The sequence below is a fragment of the Myotis yumanensis genome, unplaced genomic scaffold (assembly GCF_028538775.1).
Source record: "Myotis yumanensis isolate MYYU_CA2020_CCGP unplaced genomic scaffold, mMyoYum1.0.hap1 SCAF_17, whole genome shotgun sequence".
NCBI classification, from domain to species: Eukaryota; Metazoa; Chordata; class Mammalia; order Chiroptera; family Vespertilionidae; genus Myotis; species Myotis yumanensis.
Genome location: NW_027223768.1, coordinates 40,726,203 through 40,744,124, shown reverse-complemented (window position 1 = coordinate 40,744,124; position 17,922 = coordinate 40,726,203). Strand labels below are relative to the sequence as shown.

Sequence of the window (17,922 nt, the reverse complement as noted above, 5' to 3'; positions counted from 1 at the left end):
ACTCCACTTCCATCCTCACCATTTAAAAATGCAGCTCTGACCTCGGCCTGAGGACCGAAGGGTCCCGGGTTCGATTCCAGTCGAGGGCATGTACCTCGGGTGCAGGCTCCTCCCCAGCCCAGCCCTGGTTGGAGGCGTGTAGGAGGCCACCAATAGATGTGTTTCTCTCACAGTGATATTTCTCTCTGTCTTTCCCTCTCTCTTCCACTCTCCTAAAAATCAATGGGAAAATATCCGAAGGTGAAGATTAACAACAACAACAAATGCCGTTCTGAGGGAGAGGGCGGCACCCCGAACCCTTAACTGCCTCGGGAGCTCAGACCCCCCAGACATCTCGTTTTGGTCACGTGGCCGGTGTGCAGCAGAGGAACGCCACTCACACAGGGGAGGAGAACCGCCAGCTGGTGCGCGGGGCATGGCGGGAGGGTGGAAGGGCAGAGTTTACTCTCTGCCTCTCTAGAATGTTCTCCGTCCCCTACATCACAGGCTAAGGCACAGAGGAGGCTGGCGAGGACGCTGGCCAGGCAGGGTCCCTGCACCTGCCCCTGCATCCCCACGGCTTCTTAGGAAACCAGGCACCGCGACTTTAAGGACCAAAGTAAACAGGAAAGATGCTTTGTTGTCGAATACACACTGTATTTAACTTTTTATAATCCCAGAGAACTGAAATGCAACATCTGTTTGAGTTGATGTACATCCGAAGACTGACGACGCAGAGTTTCCGAATGAAAGTCATTTTAAGGCACTCGCAGGGCCAGCCCGTCTCCTCCTCCTCCTCCTCCTCCTCCTCCGCGGCCGTTCTCCAAACTGGAGCAGCCCGTTCCGCTCTGCCAGGCCACACACCTGTGCCTGCTTCGCCCCAGCTCTTTGTCCCAACCCGAAAACCAGCCCAGTTCCCATTGGAAGACAGAGAGGAAGGTAGTACATGGGGGTGGGGGGAGACCACAGGGGGGCACAGGAGTAAATTCACACGCGGTGGCAGCCGAGAGAGGGAGCAGGAGGGACGGAAAGGGTGTGGACCCGCTGGCCGGCGGTGAGGTTTCCATATCAGCTGGTTCCTTTGCTCTTTCTTCATTTTGAAAGATAGGGCCTCTATCAGGCGGTGTCTCGCCCCGAGGGGAAGTGTGTGGGCAGGTGGCTCAGGCACCGGCTGGTCGCAGAGACAGGCATGCCTTGGGAGCTCTCAAAGGCCCCTGATAAAAAAGGGCCCCCTTCCCCGCCCACGACAGTGCTCGAAACCCCACCCTTAGAGCCACTCCTCTGGGGAAGGCATTGTCTGTGGTCACTATTAAAACATAAATGTCATCTGGGGGGGACACTCAACTCTTCCCACGTGTGGACTGAACTGTCCGTCACCCATCAGAGTAGGACCCTGAGCGATGGACACAGGGCAGGACATTCCCTCCCTGGGGAAGGAGGCTTGGAGTATGGACCACGGGAGGGCGGGGCGGCTGGCCATGGGTGGGAAATAGTACTTACTGGCCTGGAGTTATCAGATGGGGAGGTCGGGTCGCAGAACAACTTGTCCCACATCACAGTTCCCTAGGGTGTGTGTGTGTGTGTGTGTGTCAGTGTGAATAGATCACAACGTTCTGTGTATACATCTAATACAGAACTTGCTTGCACACCTCTGTGATGGTGACGGTTTGAACAAGGCATCTGCATGTTCACACACACGTTCACACACATCTCACACACACTTACTCACACTCAGCAGGGAGATCTTGTGTGAAGTGGGAGATCTCTTCTCGGCCATCTGGGGTTTGGATGCTGCCCAATTGTTGGGAAGGACTGGCTCGGGGCAGTGTGACTCCTTCCTCTGTCACCAGGAGACCCTCCTTCAGTTCAGGTGGCTCTGCAGAAGTGGGCAAGGCTTGGGTTGTACAGGCTGGATGGGGCCCGGCCGGCGTGGCTCAGTGGTTGAGCATCAACCTATGAACTAGGCAGTCACGGTTCCATTCCCGGTCAGGGCACAAGCCCGGGTTGTGGGCTCAGTCTCCAGAGGGGGGTGTGCAGAAGGGCCGATCAATGATTCTCTCTCATCATTGATGTTTCTATTTCTCTCTCCCTCTCCCTTCCTCTCTGAAATCAATAATAAATGAATGAATGAATGAATAAATAAAATAAATAAATGAATGAATGAATGAATGAATGAATAAATAAATAAATAAAATCCTTCTCACCAGGATTAGGATTTGGATACATGAATGTCACCAAAGTGACCTTGAACCCTTGGCCTTTGGGAGCCGAGGGAGGTGCTAGTGGCAAGAGAACCTGGCAAAAGGCAGGCCTCTGCTCCCAGCAAGGCTGGCGGCCTTTGTCCGAGAGCCGTCCCAGGCTGGGCACAGGCACCAGGCTCAGGGGACAGTGGTGGGACCTGCCACTCCTCAGGGACCCGCTCAGGGTGACTGACCTGTGGGGGGGGGGAGGGGGGGGGGGACTTGGGGCGGGGCTGAGGAACGGGAGGAGACCGCTGCCATTTCTCAGTGGCCTTTCCCACACTTGGAGCCGAGAAAGCTGGGGAATGAAGGATGTGGGAAGCGAGGGGGGAGAGCAGACGCCGGAGGCTTCTCAGCCCAGCCCCCTGCAGAACCATCAGGGTCTCCTTAAAACACGGGTGCCGGGCTCCACGCCGAGACCACGGTGCCGGAGGGGACCGAGCTCGCGGGTCACTGATGTGCAGGTGGCGTTAGAGGGCGGCACCGGAGCAGGAGCAGCTCAGTTCTGAGTCGGGCAGAGGGCAGCTGAGTGCCAGCCCCCGGGCACGTGGGGAGGAGAGGGGAGGCCTGGTGCCGGGTGGGGGGCAGTCCTGGGGCTGCTGTTTAGACAGTCAGGCTCCGCTGGTGGGCGTGGCTTCACAGCCTCTCCAGCTGATGGTTTCTAACCCACTTCTGGTTGACAGTCTGGTTGGGGATGGGTGTTTGGACTCAGGGAGGACTTTCCCCCCATGTCTGTGGCTTCAAAGTGGAATAACTCACTGTGCTCTATGGGGCCAAGAAGACAAGTGCTGGGCTGGATACTTCAGAGACGGGACTGGGTTTTCCGCTGTGTAATGAATACATGTTCCATAAATAAAGCAGAGGGCAAGCCAGTGAAGACACCAGTGAGCAGGACAATGCACACCTCCTGTGCCCTCTTAGGGTGGTCCTCCCCTGCCCCTGCCCCTGGCGGCAAGCACCGTGCCCTGGGCTACTGCAGGCATCCAGCCTGGCTGCTCGGGGAAGCAGGACGCTTTGACCCGGCTCTCCAAGGTCAGAGACATCTCCAGAGTATTGACATTGGCCACCCACACGGAGAGGGAGAAAGAGGGGAGACGCACCTTCCCTGTTTCCCTCCCGGGAGGGTAGGAGGGAAGGCAGGGCTTGGGGACCAGGGCTGGGCCACCTCAGGTAACTGAAGGCCGGCTGAGCAGCCCTCACCCTGGGCAGCTTCATGAGAGTGTTGGACATGGACTGGAGTCCTGGATGGACCCAACCTTTACACACAGAAACATACAGCAGGCACAACCCCCTCAACACACCTCCCCAGGAGCCAACCCGCAGCCCTGCCGGTGGGGAGGTGCCCAGCACGTGGTGGGTGGGAGGGGACAGGTCACTGGATGGGCGGGTGGTGAGGAGACAAGCAGGATGGCACGTGGTTTATGGGAAACCAGCTGTCCAGAGCCTCAGGTTGGGAGCCACCAGCCATGCTCATTCCTCCTCAGTCTGCCACGTGGTTCTGCTGGCTGGGTGTGCCTTGTCCTCCGAGGTGACCTGCACGTGGACATGGAAACATGTGAACAGAACCGGCGTTAAGACTGCGACTAAAGAACGTCATTACTTAAAAGCAGATCTGAGCACAGTGAATAGATTTCAAGGGGACAATGACCCTGACATTTTATGCAAAATTATGGGTAATTATTTATGCACCCATTAGGAAAGATGGTCTGTAGCATTTACGTGGTTCTTTAAAAAATGATGAAACACTAAAGTGGTATTAAGGGATTGCAGGTTGTCTGTAGGCACCCAGCGGCCAGGCTCAAAGGATCGACAGAAATGGTGGGCATTTCAGACCCATGGCCCATTCTCAGTGTCGAGATTTGCAGGAATCGCTGGATTCGGAGGATCAGGGCTCAGTGGGGATTTCTGCACGTGCCACAGGCTGGCTGCTGGACGTGAATCTACACTATTCAGCCTGAAGTTGTCAATCAGGTTGTCTTTAAAAAGAAAACTTGTTTCCACTGTCTTTTTTTGTGGGCACTTGTCCGCATGGCTTTGTGTAACAGCTGTGGTCCTGAAGCAGTGGGCGAACTGAAGTTTAAAAACACAAACAGTAGCTCTGAGTGTCTGAAGGGAACTGCTCCGAGGTCAGCTGGCCATCGGGCTCCTCCGCTGTCTCCCTGATCGGTTTTTGTGTTTGTATCTTTGGGCTTCTGATACCTGGGGCTGCTTACAGGGGTGCTGCCGGCACAACGGGGCCTAGGATTACAAGTGAACACTGTTGTGCTTTCAGATTTCATGATGGTTTCAGCTCCAGGCAGAACATGCCCGGGTTCTTAGGTAGGTGGCCGCCAAACTTGTTGCAATTGTTGGCAGTTTGCAGACCACCCATTACCATGCCAATAGGGACTCAGGAGCCTAGAAGCCGATTTAGAAACTGCAGAGGAATGGCTGCCACGCTCCGTGTCGGCGATGCCAGTTCCCCCTCCTCCCTCAGCGACTGATCTGCCGGCCAGTGGGATCTTGCCTGGCCCAGAATGGCAGAATGCTGGGTGACAGGTGTGGTGTGGCACAGGTGTGCCGAGGCCCGCGACGACCTCAGAGTCTGCCTGCTGCTCATGGACCGGGAGAGATGCCTGTGTGCAGAATCACAGCCTCATAACGAGGGTTCGCCTGACGGTTACCTCCGTGCCATGTCATCCCTGTTTTATTATGTAATAGATTTACGACTCAGTAGGGTGCCTTGGCTTAGCCTAATCTTTGCACAGAAACTCCTTTAGTTGCAGTTTCCCCCAAGGCAAGGCAAAGCCGTAACCTTGAAGGGGTGGTGAGGGCACCGAGAACGGGCCTCCTTCCCACCCGACAGGTGGGAGCGGGGAGGGCACCTGCGTGAACAGGTCATGTTTGGCTGCAGATGTTTTCGAATCGGAGGAGTTTACAGCTGCTTGTTCTCTCACAACAAAGGCTGCTTTCGTTTCTGAGGAAGGTGCCAGCGAAGGCCTTTGCCTTTGATTTTGTGAGTGGTTTCCAGGAGCAGGTGTTTGATGGCAGGGTCGGAAGAAATGCTTCAGGTCATTCAGTTGCCGGGGTCTTTACTCCCTGGTGCATGCACCTGCGTGTGTGTGTGTGTGTGTGCACAGTGCGCGTGTGTTCATGTGCGTATGTGCAGGTGTGCATTGTGTGTGAACGTTCATGTGTGTGCATGTGAGCATATGTGCGTGTGTGAGTGTGAGCATGTACACTGTGCACTAGGGGTGGGGTAGAGCCTCAGCCCCTCATTATAAATGCATATGCAGGCCCTTCTTTCAGCCCTAATTAATTAGAAGTAATGGCTTCCTCATTGCTGGAATGGGGGGAGGGAGTGGGCTGGGAACTAATTGGCCTCTTGCTTTCAAAGCCCCGTTCGATGGGACAGTTCTCAAAGGGAGGTGCATGGTCACCTTTCCTGTTGTTTTTCCAGGGAGCGTCTGTGTGGAACTCTAACTGGATTGGAGGCTGGGGTGATGGGACGAGAGCCGATGGGAGGTGACCCTGGTGCCTGTGTGTGGATATGGCTACAGGTTTTCCCGGTGCCTTTCCTTGGAGGAGCTCAGCCCTTGACAGTGCTTCCTGTCACCGCCCCCTCCCTCCCGGAGTCTCCTCACTGGCAGATGCTGATACTCTGGACAGAGAGGGCTCGGGGAGCACGTGCATGGGGGGAAGTTCCTGTGCTGTGCGCTTGCAAAGCTTCCTGTGGGCATCGTGGCCTGTGAGTATCATGGCCTGTGAGCATCGTGGCCTGTGAACATAGTGGCCTGCGGGCATCGTGGCCTGCAGGCATCGTGGCCTGTGAACATCGTGGCCCGTGGGCATCATGGCCTGTGAGTATCGTGGCCTGTGGGCATCGTGGCCTGTGAGTATCGTGGCCCATGGGCATCGTGGCCTGTGAGTATCGTGGCCCGTGGGCATCGTGGCCTGCGGGCATCGTGGCCTGTGGGCATCGTGGCCTTCGAGCATCGTGGCATGTGGGCATCGTGGCATGTGGGCATCATGGCCTGTGAACATCGTGGCCTGTGGGCATCAGGGCCTGCGGGCATCATGGCCTGTGAATATCGTGGCCTGTGAGTATCGTGGCCTGTGGGCATCGTGGCCTGCGGGCAGGGACTCTGCCTAGCCTGACGCATGGCAGACACTGTGTGAACACTGTTTGAGAGGATGGGATGTGGAGGGATCTCATCCATTCTCCTTGAGAAGAAAACAGGGGGTAGAAGTTGGCAGGAAGCAGAGCAGGGATGGGTGAGACGAGTCTGGGGTCGAGGGCGGACACTAGGGGCTCACTCAGCAAGTGCAGGGTGGGTGTCTGCACAAACTGAGTGGGTGCCCCCTTAAGCTGTGCACCCTGGGGCCCGGCCTGGAGCACGCACCCGCCCTGCTTCCTGTCTCCTCCAGGGATGGGGCCGGCCAGTTGAGACCAGCCCACGGTCAGCAGTGCTTTGCCTGCGCTGTCCGAACCCTCCAATGCCCCAGGGCCAAGTGCTCCCATTCCGAGGTCTGCTTCCCGCTCTAGGCGTCCTGACCCAGCACACAGCTGTTTTGAGGGTCACGCCACGCTTTTGGGTTGGCGGGGAGAGTGGGCGCTGGGGGCAGAGGCGAGGCTCCTGCGTGGGGCCTGCCGCCTGAGGCCTGGCTCAAGTTGGTTCTGGCGAGAAGAGCTGGGAGGGTCTCTTCGGCACCACTCCCCAGTTGGACAAAATACCTCTCCCCTCAGAGAGCGGGGATGGGGGGGGGTGGGGGAGGGAGGGGAGGTGAGGGGGAGGCCCAGCTCAGGGAGAAGACTGGTTGGGCTGTGGGAACTGGGAGGGGCTTGGGAAGCAGCCTGGAGGCAAGGCTGTGGCTGTGTGGCGGGTCCAGTGGAGCCACAGCAGGCAGGTGGCAGAGAGAGGGGCCACGACCAATGTGGCTCCAGCCTGCGGGGGCGGGGGGGGGGGGGTGCAGCGCAGGTGTGTGCACCGCACAACCAAGTCGGTAATGCTCCCTCCGGACTGAGGCGTCCCAGCAGAGGCCTGTGGCATCGGGGACCCTGTAGGGACAGACATGCCAGGGGAGAGCCACAGAAAGGTAGGTAGGTAGATAGGTGTATGTACTAGTATGTATGTATGTATGTATCACCTATCCATCTATCATCTAGTATCTAGTATCTATCTATCTATCTATCTATCTATCTATCTATCATCTATGTATCTATCTATCTATCTATCTATCTAACTTACTTTCCCTTCTGTTTCTCTTGCCCGAGCCCATGGCAGGCAAGCTGTCCCCGGCTGCTTCTTTAGTCGCCTTAAACTAGGCGAGTGGGGCTGGGACTTCAGGTCTGGGCCAGGTCTCGCATCTGGCCTCTTTTCCTTTCCAGAAGACCTCCCAGAGTTGCAGCGGCCAATGCAGCCCCGAGCAGATTGCTATAGGGCCAAGCAGCGGTCCCTTCCTTCCTGACTGCCAGGGTCCAGGCCTCCCCAGCCAGGTGCCTGAGGAGACCCTTCCCCCACGAGGCCAGGGTCACTGGCAGGGAAAGTGGGTTTCCCTGAGGTGGCTCTGGCTTCCAGGAGATGGGGCTGGAGGGCCTGTCACTCGCCCGGCACCTGGGAGTCCACGGGGAGACCACACCACACAGCAGGCAGCACTTAGACTTCGGGGTTGTTTCTAGACATCATCGCACTGTGTCTTCCTGACTGTGGCACGGACTGGGCTGTACTAGTGGCTACGTTAACAGAGGAGCCGTGGCCCCGAAGAATAAAGTGACTCATTCAAGGTCTAGTTCCCCAGCTGGTCCAGGTAACCCCAAGACTCTGGCCTCTGACCGCAGGGCACCTCAATGGGCCTCCCTTCCGATGTGGGTCAGGAGAGAAAGCTGAAGGCACAGAGCCTGGGGACCGCAGAGAGCTGCATCTGTCCAGCCACACCAGGTCCCATTAGGGCAGACCCCACAAAGGCCACCTTGTCCTTGTCCCGGCCAGTCAGCCCTGCCTGAGGACAAGCACAGAAGGGCCCTTGCATCGAACTAGGGGAGGAGGTCCCGTGAGTGGGTGACGGTGTGGAGACAGGAGGCAGAAGCTCGAGTCCTCGGAGCACCACTAATATTGGTGTGACCTCGGACAGGTCACTGTACCTGACTCCGCAGATCCCTCGCCTGTAAAACGGGGCTACAGAGGGGTCTTCTAGGTGGATGAGAAGAACATGAGAAATGTTTGTGCCTGTGCTACGCACACTGTGGCACACGAGCCAAGGGGCGTCTCTGCCATTAGTAATGGGGACAGAGAGAGGAGGCCACACAAGATTTCCATCTTGAACAGGGACGTTTGCTTCTCTACTTGAGAAGCAAAACCCTTTGTAAACTGTGAGCTACTGTCCACAGCAAGGGAATTGTTAGGAGGCCCGACGTGAGTGATGGATCCATCACTGGGCGGGGCGAGCGCCGTCTCCGCAGATGCGTTCCTGTCCAGCGTGTGAGAATGGCCAGTGACCTTGCTTGTCCTCTGGCCGCTGAGCGGCAACTCTCCTGCAGGGCCCCCATGGCAGCTGCCTGGGCAGGGAAATGGGAACCAGCTCCTCGAGATCCCAAAGAAATGAATGGCAATGACAGGGGTAAAAATATCTGCGCGCTGAGCTCGCTCGCTCAGCGCCTTTCATCTAAGGATCGTTTAGGCTTAATTATAGAGCTCAGTGCTCATTGGGCTTTTGATTAATTTTCTTTTCAGCTTGAAGAGGGTGAGTGTATTGGGTCTGCGTGTGCGTGCGTACGTGTTTACATCTTTCTTTGCAACTCAGTTGGGAGCTGGCTCTGGCGGTGGTTAATTGTGTCCGCGGCTGTTCGATGTGCCAAGCAGAGCGGGCGAGGCCATTGTTCACGCTGCCCCCGCCCCACGGGCTGCTCCTGCCGGGATGAGGGATGGCAGGGCAGGGCCTCGCTCAGCTGGGGCCTCAGCTGCGCTGCTTGCTCCCTCCTCCTGCGCTTATGGTGCTTCAGGGATCCTGAGACCCCGAGAACAGCCTGCTCCTCGCTAATCGCCAGCGCTGCCGAGAGCTGCCGGGCAGCGCCCCCACGCTGCGCCCAGCGGGCACCTCCGGCCAGTCTCCCTGGGTTACACGGTTCTCGGCATAGAAATCAGTGTTCGCTTATTTTTAATACATTCACTTAGTAGATGGGGCGAGGCTGCATGGCTGCGTAGGAGCAAATGACTGGCTTTCTCCTTCGCTTCCCTCTCTTTTGTGCCCTCCTGGCAGGGAGCCCCAGGGAGGCGGCTCAGGGCCTGGGCAAACAGGGGATTTGGAGCAAATGGCCCAGCTTGAACCTGCTCCTGACATTTTCTGTTTGTGTCAACGAGTAAGTCACTTAACGTCTGTGTATCTCAATGCAGTGTTTGTAAAGTGGGGATGATAATGACATTACACTCCTCCAAGATGGTCTAGGGGTGAGAAAATGCATATGGAAGCCTTTTGTAAAATACAAATCACAGTTCTTTTATTTTGCTGCTCAGAACATGACTTGACCTGTGAGATAACACGCCTAGCACCTGGACGGAGGGCGTCGTGAAACGACCTCGGATGGGACTGGAGAGGGGACCAGCCTCCAACCTCCCACATGCTGTGGACCAAAGCCATGACCCGGGAGGTAACATGTGCACTGCAAAGGGCCCGAGTTAAGAGCTCAATTTCAAAACAGAGGCCACAGATCAAACCGATCGAAGGGAACCTGGCACATTCATTTTCTAACGTAATTGTAACAAGGACCTCCCCCGTTCTTTAAAGGGTGGATCCAATCGTCTCCAGTGCTAAGAGGGTGATGGTTCAGGGTGGAGCCCAGAGCGGACGGTGGGGCTCAGGTAAGTGTGACTGTGCTGTGATCCGAGGTGTGGGAGGCCCAGGCCCTCCTCTGGGCTCTGCTGCCAAGTAGGGATGTGGCCCTGAGATGAGCTAATTTAACTGGACCTCAATTCCCTCGGGATCGTGGAATAAAAGCTCTCAAAGGTGAGTACAGTGAAGACCCTATGACTTAATGAAATGCTGTTTTCCAGACTGTGTGTGTGTGTGTGTGTGTGTGTGTGTGTGTGTAGAATCCAAATGTAATCCTAAGACCAGCCAACTAATCATGGCACTGAATGAGTCCCTTTAAAATGATGGCCTCTGCCACAGGACCTGGGGCTCTTGGGGACACGCCTGATGGGAGCAGGGAGGGACCTGGAGGTGACTCCCTCTGGAGAGCCTTTCACTTCGCAATATCCTGACTGCGCTGAGGGGCGTGATCGAGGCTCACAGACAGAAAAGGGTGTTTTCCTGTAAAACAGCGATCACTTTAAAATAATTGGCTGCAGGGCCCTAGCACATCCACCGGGAGATTTCAGAATTGAGAGGCCCTGCTGCAGAGTTCACAGTATCACTGACAATGATCACAGTGTAGATTTGGTTATTGTCCAGGGCTTTATCTTTTATAAGTACTTTCCTATCTATTTCTCTCATTTTGTCATCAAATAATTTTCAAGAAAACTGGCCTGGAGTCAATTCTTTTAAAATTCTGAAAAGTGTGCATTTTCAGCAGGAACCAGTCTTGCTAAGTGTGTGGTGCCTCGCTTTATAAAGACAGTGCACCCTTGGAAAAGTTATATCTGAATATAACTGTGTAAGTCACATCGTATTTGAGTGGGCAATGGGTATTTGAAAACAGAAATCTCCTATAAGATTGTGTAATATACATAATCCTTTCTTCTTCTTCTCTCTCTTTTTTTGTGTTGTTGTTTTTTTTACAATTTTTAAAGATCAGGTTTTCTTAGTAAGATGACATGGATTAGGTTCCAGGATCAGTGTCCACTCTCCAGAATCCCATATGGGCGGCATCTAATTCAACCAGAGGGACACACTGCTGTTTCCGATTCTCAGTGTGGACTACCAAGCAGCTTTATATTTCAGCCACGGAGCTCTCTGGGGCTTCCTCCCCTAAACGAAACAGAGCATACCCAGGAAGCATGGAAAGGGACGGAGGAATCCAAATGGAACAGCGGAACTACTTCTAAGGGAACCGTCTCTGGTTTTCTGCGAGTCGCCGGTGGGTCGTCTGTGTGTGTTATAAATGGCTCAGCGTGCCATCAGTAACGAATCTAGGGGGCAGCTCGGGACCGAGGTGTGGGGTTCACACAGTGTCATTCAAAATGGATCTGTTAACCCTCTCCTGTAAGTGAGCACCATCCCTGGGACTAGAACCTGAAAGAAGTTCAGCTAAATTGCACTTTTAATAAAAGTCATAAAAAAGGCCCTCTTGGCTTTCCTGCTCCATCCTCAAACTCTGGCCGAAGACACATCCCTGGAGCCAACCACAGGGCTGTCATAATTGCTCTGAACCTCAACTCTCTCACCAGGCCCACATGTCCATCCATCAAGCCCACAGCAGCATTGTGGGACTTTAAAAATCATCCTACATGGGGAGGGGCTTGAAAAAGGCACCATATTTATATATCATAGTTCATGATTGGGAATAAAGGGAAAAGCTCTTGGGGGGTGATATAAGCTAGAAGAGCTGGAAAAATCCTTATTATAAAAATTAGAAACTCTTTAAAAAGTTTGATATTGGCCTGACCAAAGGAAATACGGTTTCTCATATTTATTGCTTCATGTGAGTAGCTCAGATTTTCATTAAAGAGCTCGAAGTTAAGGCTTAGGAAGTACATCTCACAAAGGCCCAGCAGTTAAAGTTGAGCTTCTGTGAAATCGAGCGGAAAGAATCGAATATATAAGCACAGTGCTTGCTTTGTGCTCCATGCACACGTCAGGAACTTCCGGACCCTGGCACACAAGGTCCAAATCATTCAGAAACTAAAACAACAAACAAACAGGACTGGAATAAGAAAATGCTATTCTTATTTGCTGAAATGTTCTTGAAGCCCTCCATGGATTCTTGGCTTTTACACATTATCTTTTTGTAAAGTTAGGACTAGTAACGGGAACAGAACAAGCAGCTGTAAACAAAAATCACAATTCAGGTTTCACTGAGAACATGGCGAAGGCCCCGAATACCATAGTGACTGCAGAGCACAGAAATGACCTATCCAAACGCTGTGATTAAGGGTGCTCCGAATAATCACTTTTTGGAAGGAGGTAGGTAGATGGAACCATTGAGAGTCACCATCGGTTAGTTCACATCAGCACCTTGGACAGCTCCCAGGACTCCCTCTCAGACTAGAGCAAATGTCAACATACCTGCAATTTCTAAGTGTTCCTTTCATTCCAGTGAGTCTATGGATGATCAGATAACCAACTAATAAATGCACAAGGATTCATTTGTAATAATAACTTATTCCTTCCTCTCCCCACCGCCCATCCTCCTCCCCACCCCCCTCTGCTCCACCCCCTCCTCCAGCCCCTCCCATCCGACAGCGGACTGTCTGTCTTACAAACGCCTGGTGTGGGTGTGTCACTTCCACTTCTAACTGGTTGGGAAGCAGCATTTGCCACAGGCACTGTTTAGTGTCGTTTCCATTCCCTGCATCTCACAGGAAAATGGTCAATAGTTTGGATAAAAGAATCATCCTGGTCAGCTCCAAATAAAATATGGCTCCTTGCACGGTGTTCACAGCAAGTCTGTTGAAGCAGTGATTTCTTTATTCCTAAGAGGAAGAGATTTTCCCTAAGGGTTATGGTTCTACCACCCAAGGAGCAGCTCTGCTCTTCACAGGTGGCTGCAAAGGCGGGCAAACCGGGAGGTCTGCTTTGGCTCAGAAATTCAGTTTGGCTCCTGCCATCCCTGGCAACCCCACTGCGTGTCTCCACAATGGGTGCTCCACATACTTTCAGGCCAGTCGGCTTCTACTTAGGAGGGATCACCACCAGAGGTGGCCCCCGCTTGGGCCGCCACATGAGGACCTGGGCATCATTGGCGTTGGGTTTCACTAGTGCATTGGGGGGGATGGGTTCCATCCGGCTCAGGATCCGGGGCTGCTCCTGCTGAGTCCTGCCCACCAGCCGGGCCCGCTGCCCCAAGAGCTGAAGAGGGTCCACCTCAATGTCCACCCTCATCCTCCACTTAATGGTCTGCAGAATGATCTTCTCCTTTGTGGTTGTGTTCATGGCTACCAGCCAGGTGGTGAAACTTTGGTCCCTCTTGATCCTGGTGAGCAGTGGCACGTTGCTGTCGCTCACGGGCACTGCCCATGTCACACTAGGGTAGAAATTGTCGTTCATGCTGACGGAGAACCTGGACATCTTGTTGGTGGGGCCAACCAGGGTCACAGTTTCGGTGGTGTTCCCGTACCAAGGGTAGCTCACCCCATCTGAGTCACTGATGGCTTTTACTCTCCCTTCCCTCAAGTCAGGCAGCTCCCAGCTCGACCTGGCAAAGCAGAAGAGATGCACAGAAAGGAAGAGGCTGAATGAATTTTTCAAAAGCTGGAGAGGTGCCCACCACTTCCTAACACAGCCAACTTGGGCAAAATGGAAAGTTCAGAGGGGAATTCAGATAAAAAAAGTTCCATGTTGTGCTTTTCATGATTAAATAGGAACAAATGAAAACAAAACAAAAATTAAAAAGCAATACCAAAACAAGTTAAATAAAGCCATAGCTGGTCCAACTGGAAGCAGAAAACTCAAATAGGCATTTGTGAGACCCACAAGGAGGCATCGACTATTAGGGATGGTGGAATTTTAACCAAGTGTGTAAGGCATTCACTGTAAAACCCACTTTCTTGGGAATTATGAGTATGTGAGGTTTGTTTGTTGGGAAGAGGTGCTGGTTAAGGTTTGATGTACTTGGAAGGAACTATTAGGTTGTAAGAGGGCAAAAGGTGGCAAAGTGAAAGGTTACATCAATTCTTAGGAAATCCCAGTAGTGGAATTTCTACTCAACAAATAAGGTTGTTTAAGCCCCAGTGACTGGCCAACCTAACTTAGAAAATATAGACATAGAACCTGGTGACACAAGGAGATAAGCGTCACCTCTGGAACCACCTCGATGTGAACGCTGCGTGAAGGCTGGCAGACAAAGTCTCTCAGAGCAATTCTCTCACTGGCTTCACGTCCAGTCTGGAAGTCTAATTGCTTCGTTTAGCAAATTTGCCATCTGGGCATTTTGCTACTCTTCCTGGCTGTCCCCAACCTTGTACAGAAGGGGGGAAGAGGACATGTGCCCAACTCTTAGCCCATGTCTCTCTCCCCTGCCATGGACTCATTACCAACACCATCATCACCATCATCACCACCACCACCACCACCACCATCACCACTGTCACCATCACCATTATTACCATCACCACCACCACCACCACCACCACCACCACCACTGTCACCATCACCATCATCACCATCATCACCACCACCACCACCACCACCACCACCACCACCATCACCACTGTCACCATCACTATTATTACCATCACCATCACTACTACCATTATCACCATCATCACCATTATCAACACCATTATTATAATCACCATCACCACCATCATCACCACCATCATCATCATGATCACCATCATTACTGTCATCAGCAGCAGCATCACTATCGCGATCATCATCACCATCATCACCAACATCATTACCAACATCACCATCATCATAGCTGGCACTTTTTGAGCACTTGCTCTGTTCCAACCACTGTGCTAAGTGCTTTATGTTTTCTTAGTCCATGCTCAAAATATACTGCAAGATAAATGAATTTTTATTTCCATTTTAGATGTAAGAGGATGGAGGCACTTCAAATTCCAGACGGGCCAAACCAAGCTCACCTTGTTCATGGTAAAGTGGGCCCTTTCCCCATTTCTGCTGCAGGGGTGGCCCAGTGCTAACTGTCTTCCAGGTCAGAGGTGAGGTCATCTTTGGCTGCTCCTATGCCCTCTCCTGGACTGCCACACCTACTGCATCACCACATCCTGTGAATCTTGCTCCATAAATGATGCTTGAATTTATCCTCTTTTCTGCATCCAACTCTCACTGCCCTCAGCATCTCTGACCTGGTCTATGGTAACGGTCTCTAATTGGTCTCTCAGAGATGCAGATCTGATTGTGCCCTTTCTATGTCTAAAACCCTCCAAAGGCTCCTCTACCTTGGCCCTGGCTTCACCCACAGCATAAGATTCAAGTTCATCAATAGGACATAAGTGGCTCTCAAGGCCTGGCCTCCTCATCCCCACACACTATTCCGTTTCTCACCTCTTCCCCTTTGCTCATGCCCCGCCCTCTGCCCACACCATTTCCTCCCTCCTAGTCTCATTGTACCTAACTACTCTTCCTCTGAGAATCACTGAATGTGTCACCTCCGCCAGGAAGCCCTCTCTTCCATGCTCCTAGGGATGTATTCAGACCTTCACAGGCCCCGATAAGAATTAACTGTTTTTGTGTCTGTCTTTCCTTTTAGGTTATGATTGCCTTCAGGCTTGGGACTGTGACTTATTTTTGAATCACTGGTGTCTAGCACATTGCTGATAATAATAGATCTTAATAAATCTCCACCAAAGGAATAAGTAAATATTTGACTGGAATCATTTTCATGCCTCTATGCCTGTAGCTTGGTAGAACTTGTATACAACAAAGCACTTTACCACAGGTTTACACTTTATATGTTCACTCACCTTAAAAAACAACAGCACACTAGCATCTATTATTCACTTAGGGCAGGGGTCCTCAAACTATGGCCCGCGGGCCACATGCAAATACAAATATTGTATTTGTTCCCGTTTTGTTTTTTTACTTCAAAATAAGATATGTGCAGTGTGCATAGGAATTTGTTCATAGTTTTTTTTTTTTTTTAACTATAGTCCGGCCCTCCAATGGTCTGAGGGACAGTGAACTGGCCCCCTGTTTAAAAAGTTTGAGGACCCCTGACTTAGGGTCTACGATTAGAACAGCTCCATGCCTAACGCTGAAGGTTATGTGTGCGTAAGGGGGAGGGGGAGGAGCCCTGGGCCTTCTCCGTGCAGCATCAGCAGCACCTGTCGGAGGCAGGGACCAGCGTACGCTGTTCACACAAGCAAAGGCTCCTCTGAGTGAAACGGGCTGAGAAGCAGCTGGGCCCTCCTACGTCCGAGCGATGACAGGGGCCAGTGAAGTGGTGTGTGCAGGTGCTCGGAAGCGCTAACACGCCGGGCCGATGTGAGTTATGATCTCGTCCCTCCTTCTCGAGAACCACAACCTCTTCTCCTCGCTGTGATAAGCACAGTGTTTGCGTTTTAGACAATCAGCCATTGACCCAGCACTCACAGCTAATGGACTCGCCAATGGAGCTAATAATGAAGACATCGATTACTGCGACCTTCACGCTTCCTGCGTCTCTTTTATAAAAGAAAGAGGCAAATCTCAAACAAGCTCGTGTGAAGCATTTCATTCAAATAAGTGGGCCCTGGGTGAGGGTCCAGGTGCCACCAGACCGGCCAGGTCTCCAGTGCCCACCGGGCACAGCCACTCTCTGAAGAGCCCACTTGGCTCCCCGAAGCCCTGTGGTCAGTGAGGAGATGGGAGCCGGCGTTCTGGAAGGCAGGGCCCGGGCTGGTGTGGGATGGGAGCAGGGGGATCACACACGGAAGGTGCCCACAGACCTCCCAGGGCGGCTCCGAGATTCGTGATGGAGCTCCCCCGCCCAGGTGACAGGAGTCCCTGCCTCGTCCCTCACGTAGAGGGCTGGGACACCCACTCGGGTGATCTGGCTGTGCCCCTCCACACTGAGTGAGAGGATCTGGGGCTAAGAGGACGAGAGCCCCTCCTTCCAGACCACACTCTGGGGACCTGGAGCCTCAGTGGCCCCACCCAAGTGGCCCCAAGCTCACAGTGAGGGAGTTCCCACTTGGGGATGTGGAAAGTTAGGTTACGGGAACACCACACTGAGGACCAGGCTGAGGAGAGCAGTGTGCCCATGTGCCAGCCAGTGACACTCGACATGGCACACCCAGCGCCCCACACCGTTCTGTCCCCCAAGCCCCTCCAGGAAGGAGCTGGAAATAAGTCTGGGTGGGAGGTAAGAGAGGGGAGCGGATGGAGACCCCCTCAAGGGCAGGTGCGGGGACAGGACTGTGCCGGGAGGTGGGGGCGGCGGGGGCGTGTCACCTGACGAGTCACGAAGCCACAGCCTCTGGGTGGCCTGTCCACCCACGCGGATGCCAATCCCAGCCCCGGCACTGGCCCGGGTCCTGATTCTCAGATGGTTTGCACCAAAATTACAGAGTAAGTTTAAAATTAGGTTTTCCTCCCGCTGCACTGTGTATGTCAGACTCGGAAGCCTGTGACTACCACCTCCCACCGCCCCTCCGCCCCCTCCTTCCGACCACATCCTTTCCTGACTGTGTGCGAGACACTTTCCCACGGCAGAAAGGCCCTTTTCAGGGTTTTAAAGAGCCTCCGTGTGTGGAGGGCCCGGGCTGGGCCTCCCTCGTCGGGTCCTCCTGTTCTGCTTGGACTGGTCCCCTGGCGACACCTTCTCGTTATGGGCTCTGCCTTCAGGGTTCAGAGCTCAGGTCCTCTCGCACTGCCCCGGTGGGCTGTCAGAGGCCCCGCTGGCCAGCTCCCACGGATAGCCCCGAGGTCTCAAGTGGGTGATGTCTGAGCTTCCTGGAACAAAGCGGCTCCCCCAACAGAGCTGCGGGCCAGGAGCCCCAACACGTCCTCACACAGGCCTGTGGCCTCTGTGCTGACCGCAGGGGCCTGTGTTGGGCGCCCCTCAAGCCCACAGCCTCCCTGAGGTGCCAGGTCAGAGGCCTCCGAGGGGTCCGACTCCAGC

The 17,922-nt window shown here is 53.6% G+C and overlaps 1 protein-coding gene across 2 annotated transcripts in view; it reads right to left on the bottom strand.

The window, feature by feature from the left end:
- Positions 1-3,661: 3,661 nt before the first annotated feature.
- FAM78B (family with sequence similarity 78 member B) overlaps positions 3,662-17,922 on the bottom strand; it is a 46,555-nt gene continuing 32,294 nt past the window's right edge. Inside the window, exons 2-3 of one of the 2 annotated variants that reach the window (XR_011468629.1) lie at positions 12,614-13,548; positions 3,662-3,752 (exon numbers count right to left, since the gene is read on the bottom strand). Coding sequence is in view for 1 of the 2 variants with exons in the window: in XM_070395876.1 (XP_070251977.1) it covers positions 13,026-13,548 (523 nt within the window). In the remaining variant the exon portion in view is untranslated. Of the gene's footprint in view, positions 3,753-12,586; positions 13,549-17,922 lie in introns of those variants that run through there. The other variant, XM_070395876.1, reaches the window with a different exon arrangement.